This window comes from Pipistrellus hanaki, assembly GCF_964339955.1.
Source record: "Pipistrellus hanaki genome assembly, chromosome: 3".
NCBI lineage: Eukaryota > Metazoa > Chordata > Mammalia > Chiroptera > Vespertilionidae > Pipistrellus > Pipistrellus hanaki.
This window is the reverse complement of record NC_140505.1, coordinates 170,553,274-170,562,416: the sequence shown is the minus strand read 5'-3', so window position 1 is coordinate 170,562,416 and position 9,143 is coordinate 170,553,274. Positions and strand designations below refer to the sequence as shown.

The following is a 9,143-nucleotide window of genomic DNA, read 5'->3' as shown; positions in this document are numbered from 1 at the left end:
CAAACCAGCTAGGGATTTCCGTTGGTTTTTAAACAGAATGTAAGAGAGGAAGTGGATTGGGGGAGAGGGGGAGCCTGGAACAAACATCTGATGTGAGAGAGACACAGGATTGGTTGCCGCCTGCACAGAGGGGGAGGGGATCCAACCTGTAACCCAGGTACTTGTCCTTGAACCAGGGAGTCAAACCAGCGACTTTTTGGTTTGCAGGCCTATTTCTAACCACTGAGCACCGCCGGCCGGGGGTATTCCACTTATTTGTGCATTTGTTGGTTGCCTCCCGTAGGTGCCCCTACCAGTTCTCAAAACCCAAAAGCTTCTGGTGTATGAGAGGACACTGAATCGCCGCGCCAGGCCTGATCAAGACTGGCTAAACACAATCCCTCCATACCTGCCTGAGACCACAAGCTCCCTCTGCATTTAGCGTCTAGCCAAGGCCCACAATAAAGTTTTATTGAAACAAAGCAGGGGGGGAGGGAGGTGCCCGTCAGTCTTTCCTCACCAACCAATCAGAGAGGAGAGTGCTTCTGTCGCTCCCAGGCGCCTCAGCAGTCGGAAGACGGGAAAGGAACACGTCCCGCCCCGAGCTCGCCCGGTAAGAGCGGAAGTGCGGCCGGAAGTCAGCCATAGAGTGTAGCCGCCAGAGCGACCCCGAAGGGAGGTGGCAGGAAAGGCTCGGAACAGCTGCCGGAGGTGACGGAGCGGCGGCCCCGCCCGGAGATCTGGAAGGCGAAGCTCCAGGTAGCGGCCCGCAGAATCTCACCGAGGGTACGGCGCGGCGATCCGCGGGAGCCCACGGGCTCGGCGCGGCCTCTTTAAGGGAGGGGGCGGAGCCACGTGGAAGGATCCTGAGGGTGAGGTCACGTGGCGGGGGGCACTGGCAGGGCACCTGTGGAGATTAGAAGGCGCGTTGTCGTTGGGGTAGACACCATGTGACACCTCTTCCCCCACTGCATCCTGTGCCTTGGGGTTCAATGGGGTGTTCGTGGTAGGGCTTAGGGATGAGGCCAAGGGTTTGTGGGGTGGGCAGACTGGCGTGGCAACCCTGTCTCAGACAGACATCCTTCAAGATGTGTCGGATTTGACGATTCCTAGATCCAAGTGTTAGACGGCTCCACCTCTGATTCCTCATGGCAGAAGGGATTCGGTGCCTCCGCAGTCAGCCCTGGTCCTTGTGCTGCTTATCCTTCTCCCAATGTTCAGGGACCTACAGCTTCACATCCTCTTTCCTTGCAGCTCCGGACATCCTGAGCCCACGTCCCCCCAGCTCAGTGCAGCCATGAGTGCCGAGGTGAAGGTGACAGGGCAGAACCAGGAGCAGTTTCTGCTCCTGGCCAAGTCTGCCAAGGGGGCGGCGCTGGCCACACTCATCCACCAGGTGCTGGAGGCCCCTGGTGTCTACGTGTTTGGGGAACTGCTGGATATGCCTAATGTTAGAGAGGTGGGTTCCTGGCCTGGATAGCCCACAGGGAAGCTTGGGGCTAACGTTTGAATTAGATGGGTGGGCAGGCAGGGCTCACTTTGCAACCCCGTAACCATTCAGTTGAACAATAGTAGGATGATGATTAACTGGCATCTTGCAGGAGTATGTGCACAAGTAAACTCTTAGTTTCCCTTTGAGGATCAATGATCTGTGAAACCCAGTATTTTATATATATATATTTTAGAGAGGAAGGAAGAGAGATAGAAACATCAATGATGAGAGAGAGTTATTGATGGGCTGCCTCCTGCATGCCGCCAGCAACCTGGGCAAGTGCACTTGACTGGAATTGAACCTGGGACCCCTCAGTCCACAGACCAACGCTCTATCCACTGAATCAAACTGGCAAGGGCATTTTTTTCTTCTTAATTTTAAAAAAATATATTTTTTATTTATTTTTACAGAGAGGAAGAGAGAGAGAGAGAGTTAGAAACATCAATGAGAGAGAGATATCGATCAGCTGCCTCTTGCACACCCCCTACTGGGGATGTGCCTGAAACCAAGGTATATGCCCTTGACCGGAATCGAATCTGGGACCTTTCAGTCCGCAGGCCAACACTCTATCCACTGAGCCAAGCCGGTTTCGGCTCTAAGGCATATTTTTTATTTTTAAGCAAAAGAACACGTGCTTCAGAATAAGAGACCAGACTCCAGCTTGTCTCCACCAGTGTAATAGCTCTTAATAATCATGTCACCTTGATGAGGTCACCTTTATTTTAGGGTCTCTGTGTTCTCTTTTAAAAATGGAGCTGTGCCCTGGCCGGGTAGCTTAATTGGTTAGAACTTGTCCCGCTATGCCATGGTTGTGGGTTTGATCCCTGGTCATGGCAAATACAAGACTCAACCAATGAATGCATAAATAAATGGAACAACAAGTAGAAAAAAGAAATAAATAAAAAAATGGAGCTGATACTGCTCTTCACCATTGCTGTAAAAATCAGGTGAGATTATTGGAAAGTGTGAAGTCATTACAAATGGAAGGAATGAATGTGAAATTGGCATACTCTGTTCTCCCCCCCTCTTTGCACCATATGCAAATTCACTTATGTTAGATCATATAGAAAGTATCTTTTCTCCAGAGACATGTGGCAAGGTGCTAGAAACACAGTAGAGAGAACTGTCCACACAGAAGTGGTAGAGTTAAGAGTTTACAATCCACAGTGTGTAGATTGCCAAGATGTATGAAAACAGCCCGAGTCCTGAGCTGCTATGACAGCGGTAGGTGGGCAAACAGTGAATTAAGTTGTCAATGGCCAGTGATTGAGACAGTGGATTTAGCCTTTTGGGATTACTCTGTGGTACAGAGAAAACTGGCGGCCTTCTTTCCCGGCTTTCCTCTGCAAAGGAACTAAGCAGAGTCAATCAAGGCGAAGAAAAGTACTTATTGGATGCCTGATTAGCACTCTGCTGGTTGTCTGGGAATGCCAGGAAAGTAAATATATATATATATATATATATATATATATATATATATATATATATATGTGTGTGTGTGTGTGTGTGTGTGTATTTGTTTTTTTACAGAGAGGAAGGGAGAGGAATAGAAACATCGATGAGAGAGAAACATCAATCAGCTGCCTCTTGCACACCTCCTACTGGGGATGTGCCCGCAACCAATGTACATGCCCTTGACCAGAATCGAACCTGGGACCTTTCAGTCTGCAGGCCGACGGTCTATCCACTGAGCCAAACCAAAGACAACAGTACTTCTGAAGTTTACATTTCAGTTAAGAGATCAGATGAATGGATATACATATACAGATCATTTATTTAGCAAGTTATTTATTGAGAGAGACAACTACTGATGCTTAACTCTGCTTGACCTAAGAGGGATACCAAAGACTGGGCCTGTCATCTTGTTGAAGAGAAAGATATTCTTAGGCAGCACCCTTAGGCAGGTTTTGATTAAGTGTCAGACGGGGTGACAAGTGATAGGAAGAGAGGAGATCTGGGTGGGCTGGCCTGGGTGATGAAAGCCTGGTGAAGCAGGTCTGAAGCAGAGGCCACAGATTCCAATGGCTGCCTCGGCCATGAGCTGTCAGAGATGAGCGAGGCTGAGGCAGGAGTCTGGTGAATTGGAGAGTATAGCAGACTGCCTAAAGAGAATCAGATTTACAAACATCCACACTAAATTTACAAATAAAACACCATTTGCAATGTCTGGTGTGTGTGTGTGTGTGTGTGAAATATTGAATACTGAATGTTCTCAACTCTGAATTTAGGGTAGGAATTGGAGGCTATAAAGGCAGAGGGCATTGTGATGGGGGCGCGCGGGGGGGGGGGGGGTAGTATAAGCAAAGGCAGTGGAAATGAGGTGGAAATGACGCCTTTCTAGGGGAGGAGAGACCAGAGAGGCAGATTCCTTTCAGTGAGCCGTGAGAGCTAATGGAAGGGAATGATGGGGCCAGAATGTGGGATTCAAAGCAGGGTGGGGCTGGGAGAAGGGTGAATAGAGGCCCTTCCTGTCATCTCTTCCCTCCTATTCTTGCAGCTGGCTGAGAGTGACTTCGCTTCCACATTCCGCCTGCTCACAGTGTTTGCTTATGGGACATATGCTGACTATTTAGGTAACCAGAGGGGCTGGAGCTCGGGAGTAGAGGGGGTGGGAGAAGGGCAATTTCTGGAGGGACTTAAGATACATTCCCGAGATATCCTACTTAGTTCCCTTAGGTACAGAGGGTCAGGGTCAAGACCTGAATCGGCATGGAAAATTTGGAAAGAAAAAAAAAAAAAATGCAAGGGATAGAGGCTAGGCCTTCCCACAAAAAGGAAATCAGGATTTCCTACTTTGTCCTTTTTTTCCCAGCTGAAGCCCGGACTCTCCCCCCACTCACAGAGGCTCAGAAGAATAAGCTTCGACACCTGTCGGTCGTCACCCTAGCTGCCAAAGTCAAGGTGAGTGGCAGTCAGCCCCCCAGCCGTGAGCCACAGCATCCTTTTGTATGTCCCTTCGCAGGGGCCATCTGGAGGGACTTTGTTCTGGGACAGCCTTTGATACACTGTTGCTTCTTCCTGCCTTCCCCTCGCATTCTTCCCAGATCTGTATCTAGACTCCGGCATCTGCACCCTTGTTAGGCTGAGTATTTTTCTCTTGGTTATCTGTTTTGTTTTTATTTTTCAATCAACTTAAGTTCCAACTAAGACATCTTTTGTGTGTGGGGTCAAAATAGCAACTGGGATGCCAACTCACTATTTTACAGGGGTCACCCTCCTTCCCTCTATAGAACGGCCCATGCAGACCGCCTGCACGCTCAGAGCTGCGAACAAGGCTCTCTCTCCTGGTGAAGCGCTAGGCTTCTATTGCTAGAATAAGTAATATATAGCAAGAAGCGTTTCTGTATTTCCTGTTGGCTTGTTTTTTTTTTTTGTTAACTATCCCCCTCCTGTCCATTTGCACTCTCCCAGTCATTACTAGACTCTCCCTTCATTCTAGTGAGTTTACTTAAATCAGGCTGTCTTTTGTGAGAAGCCTGTTTGGAAGTATGCCGTGTATAAATGGTAACAGTAACTCTAGACCTCTCCCATACACATGCTTCCATTAGGTCAAGCTTCAAGCTGATCTTGAGCAGGTCTGTATGCTACCCTGAGCTTGGCCAGAGGATTAACACCCAGGCAGATAATCACTTTCTTCCTCTGGTGTGAGAGGTAAAGGTAAGGATGGTAGGAGAGCACAAGTCGTATATTTTATTTAAGATAGCCCTTGTGCTGCCGAAACCGGTTTGGCTCAGTGGATAGAGCGTTGGCCTGCGGACTGAAGGGTCCCGGGTTTGATTCTAGTCAAGGGCATGTACCTTGGTTGCGGGCACATCCCCAGTCGGGGGTGTACAAGAGGCAGCTGATCGATGATTCTCTCTCATCGATGTTTCTGACTCTCTATCCCTCTCCTTTCCTCTCTGTAAAAAAAAAAAAAAAAAAAAAAAAAAAAAAGATAGCCCTTGTGCTGTTATTTTTCAGGCAGTAATATTTATTTTGTGTTAGAACCAACCTTTTATTTAAAAAAAATAAAAAATATATATATATTATTGATTTTTTTACAGGGAGGAAGGGAGAGGGATAGAGAGTTAGAAACATTAATGAGAGAGATACCGATTCAGCTGCCTCCTGCACATCTCCTACTGGGGATGTGCCCACAACCAAGTTATATGCCCTTGACCGGAATCGAACCTGGGACCTTTCACTCTGCAGGCCCATGCTCTGTCCACTGAGCCAAACCAGTTAGGGCTAGAACCAGCCTTTTAGAAGAAATGATTTGGGAATAGGAAAGGAGGGTAGGCAGTGAGCCTAGGCGGGGGAAAGGAGTGAAGAATCTTGGAAGTCCTTCTCTATGGCAGAGCCTCACAAACCCCAGCCCGACCTCCCCGGCTCCAGTGTATCCCATATGCAGTGCTGCTGGAGGCCCTGGCCCTGCGCAACGTGCGGCAGCTGGAAGACCTGGTCATAGAGGCCGTGTACGCCGACGTGCTCCGGGGCTCCCTGGACCAGCGCAATCAGCGGCTGGAGGTTGACTACAGCATTGGGCGGGACATCCAGCGCCAGGACCTCAGTGCCATTGCCCGAACCCTACAGGAGTGGTGAGGCCTGTGTCCTGGCAAGGGAGAGGTGCTTTGGAGGGTGAGGGCTGGGCTGCAGAGGTGGAATTCAAGAGGATGAAGGGAAATGAGCTCGATCCTCTGAGGCAAGACAGGAGCTGGTGTCCTTAGTGTCATAATTGGGGGAGGGAAAGATGAGTTGTACTCGAGGGGATCCTCACTGGGAGGGTGGTTACCTTAGGCTGGGTTCAACTCATTAATCTGTAACCAGCACTGTCCACAGGCCCTGGGCCTCTTCCGCTTCTGCTTTCTCTTTGTGTCCTTGTCTAACTTTAGTTAGTTATTAGTACGCCTTTTTTTTCTCTTTAGCAGCCCCTATCCCATTTTGGTCTTGAGTTCCTACTTCCACTTGCGCATCACTCCATTCACTTCCCTGTACCTCTCTTATCCTCCCTGAGTGTCCTGGGAATATTGTTGCAGGTCGTTTCCAGAGGCCCTGGTGAGAGTTCCTGACTCAGGCAGGGGTTTGCATATCAGGACCTAGGGTTCTTTCTGCCTCTATTTTTAGTGAGTCTGTGATCACAGCTCTCTTCTGCTGACACTTCTCCCGATTCCCGCAGGTGTGTGGGCTGTGAGGTAGTGCTGTCAGGCATTGAGGAGCAGGTGAGCCGTGCCAACCAGCACAAGGAGCAGCAGCTGGGCCTGAAGCAGCAGATTGAGAGTGAGGTGAGCCGGCAGGGGAGTGAGACAGACTCCAGCTCCTTCAGCCGGGGCCAGCTGTCAATGCAGAGGGGTTTGGGCAGTGGCTGTAGCAGACAAACAAGGTGGGCAGGACTGTCAGGTTCTGGAACCTTCCTTGTTATCCCCCACTCCTTTCCTCCTGGTAGGTCGCCAACCTTAAGAAAACCATTAAAGTTACAACAGCAGCAGCCGCCGCAGCCACATCTCAGGACCCCGAGCAACACCTGACTGAACTGAGAGAACCAGCTGCTGGCACCAACCAGCGCCAGCCCAGCAAGAAAGCCTCAAAGGGCAAGGGGTGAGCCGGTGTGGCAGGAATTGCTGGCTTCCGGGGTGCCTCGCTTTTTCTTCAGAGACCTGGCCGCCGTCACTGCCTTTAGTTGTTTGCAGGGGGTAGGGAATGGGGGGAACCTTCAGGGATTAGGGGAGTCCTTGCAGCTTCTCTCTCTTTCTTCTCTTTGCCAGGCTCCGAGGGAGCGCCAAGATTTGGTCCAAGTCGAACTGAAGGGACTGTCGCATTTTCCCCTGGGGATACAGGGTCCCAGCTGCCTGCCTGCCCGCCCCTTAGGAGTCCTCAAAGAGCCTTCCTGTGCCCCTGGCCAGCTGATAATTCTAGGTTCATGACCTCTCATCTCTCTTCTCCTTTCCCCTACCCCAAGCATAGATCATACCTTCTCTAGGGAGGAGGCAAGTATGAGTCATGTTTTGTTGGTACTTTTTGTTTTATGTGACTTCCTTATGTGTCCCATTGTCCCCCTCCCCTTCCCTACCATGCCCTCTCCCCTGTTTTTAAGGGACAGCACTGCCCTTGTTTATTATATGTCGTTGAGTAGGTGGGGCTGCTGGTCTCCAATAAACCCACATGTGATCCTTGTCCTACCACCCCACCCCTGCATGACTAATCCCTGATCCCTACTCCCTACCCCGGCCTAGTTGGGCAGCATCTGCAGAGCCATGGGGCTCCCATCTCTGTTCCCACCACGAGAGATCGGGGAGCTAGTCTGCCATTCTGGGAGTCACTGGACACTTCCATCCTAGAATTTTGTGGTTTCTTTGCACCTCCCCTTGGGTCCTGGGAATGCTGCTGCTTCAATGACCCCAGAGCCTAAGCAGGGCAGCTGTTTCTCAAGACGTTGAGAGAGAGTTCTTTCTTGGCCCTGGCTATCTTAGAAAGCCTGATGGCAAACCTAGAAGAATTTATACTTCTTTTTTTGTGAGTTCTATGGAGAAGGAAAGGGGATATAGATTGTATTAAAAAAGAAAAAGTATATATATATATCTATATATAACATAACACAGAAATAAATCTATGAGAAGTCTATCTGTAAGCATGCCCTGGGCTGGGTGTCTCTGTCTTTGTTGTTTGTGGATGGGAAGAACGTTCGTTCCCAGTCCCCTCGACACCATGGTGCTGGGAAATGAAGAGAACCAGACACTCTGTGCTGAGTCTTGGCCTACGCGACGTTGGACAGATTGCTCAGTATCAGCATTCGTTCCGAAGCAGTGGATACTCTGTGAGCACCAACATGTCACGGGCACTGGAGATGCAAAGTGATGATCACTGTTCCAGTCCTCAAGGAGCTGGAGTTCAGCCTGTTGCCTTCCACCTTACGTAATTATAAGGGGAAGATTGACAGTACGCTTGAGCTTTTACATCAGAACCACAGAGCTCAGAGCTGCAGTGAGAAGCAGCAGTCAGGCTCTTGTCCTCTCTCCAAGGCAGAGAGCTTCCCTAGCATTTATTGAGGACTGGTCTTGGCCTAGTGTACTGCTGTGTACCTCCTGGAATTGGGAAGCTCTAAAGTAATGGCTGGTTCCCCCCATACTCCCCCCAAACCACTACACACACACACACACACACACACACCACATACCACACACATACGTGCATGTGAAGCAGTTGCCTCCTGAGCGTCCCAGATTCTATGCCATTCTCTAGATGGAGATTTAGGACAAACCACTCTATTGGTCCTAAAAGTATCAGTCACAAAACTAGAAAGTGGGGTGGAATTCTGAGGTGTTTTTTTTTTTTTATTAAAGTGGGCTGGGTAAGCTATGGAGACTTAATGGGATCTGTCTAAAGAGCCCTACTTCAGGAGTTGACTCTCCTGGCTTCTCATTTTAGCTTTTCGCTAGGTAAGCATATTAAGTCTGTTGCGTCTTGATTCTCAGTCTCTACCTCTGAAATAAACCCTTTCTTCCTCCCACACCTTCTAATGTCTAGAAGTTGCTCATCCCTAGTGCTTTAAACCTGTCTCCCTTTGCCCATGCCCGTTTTTCTCTTGAACTTAAACATTTTCCTGCAAGCTGGTTGCAGCTAATGACTCTATAACCTCCTGACCTCTCTAGCTCCATCCTTTAGTGGATGGCTCTAGAAAGTAGTGTGTGCTTGGCTG

The 9,143-nt window shown here is 49.4% G+C and overlaps 1 protein-coding gene across 3 annotated transcripts; it reads left to right on the top strand.

Moving 5' to 3' along the window:
• Positions 1-569: 569 nt before the first annotated feature.
• Positions 570-8,075, top strand: COPS7A (COP9 signalosome subunit 7A). 3 transcript variants are annotated; one of them, XM_084878051.1, is made up of 8 exons: positions 570-851; positions 1,234-1,438; positions 3,969-4,044; positions 4,284-4,372; positions 5,846-6,048; positions 6,627-6,732; positions 6,894-7,045; positions 7,213-8,075. In XM_084878051.1, exons 2-8 carry the CDS (start codon positions 1,277-1,279, stop codon positions 7,250-7,252), a joined length of 828 nt encoding a protein of 275 aa, XP_084734177.1. In that variant the 5' UTR covers positions 570-851; positions 1,234-1,276; the 3' UTR covers positions 7,253-8,075. The 3 variants fall into 3 exon arrangements, with proteins under 3 accessions (XP_084734177.1, XP_084734175.1, XP_084734176.1); XM_084878049.1 differs by having other exon boundaries at positions 574-765; XM_084878050.1 differs by having other exon boundaries at positions 575-738.
• Positions 8,076-9,143: the final 1,068 nt, after the last annotated feature.

Bases quoted from the DNA above. Each gene is read 5' to 3' on its own strand.
- COPS7A (XM_084878051.1), top strand. From the start codon at position 1,277: ATGAGTGCCGAGGTGAAGGTGACAGGGCAGAACCAGGAGCAGTTTCTG. The intron at 6,049-6,626 runs GTGAGGCCTGTG...CGATTCCCGCAG, and splicing joins GCCCGAACCCTACAGGAGTG to GTGTGTGGGCTGTGAGGTAG. The intron at 6,733-6,893 runs GTGAGCCGGCAG...TCCTCCTGGTAG, and splicing joins AGCAGCAGATTGAGAGTGAG to GTCGCCAACCTTAAGAAAAC.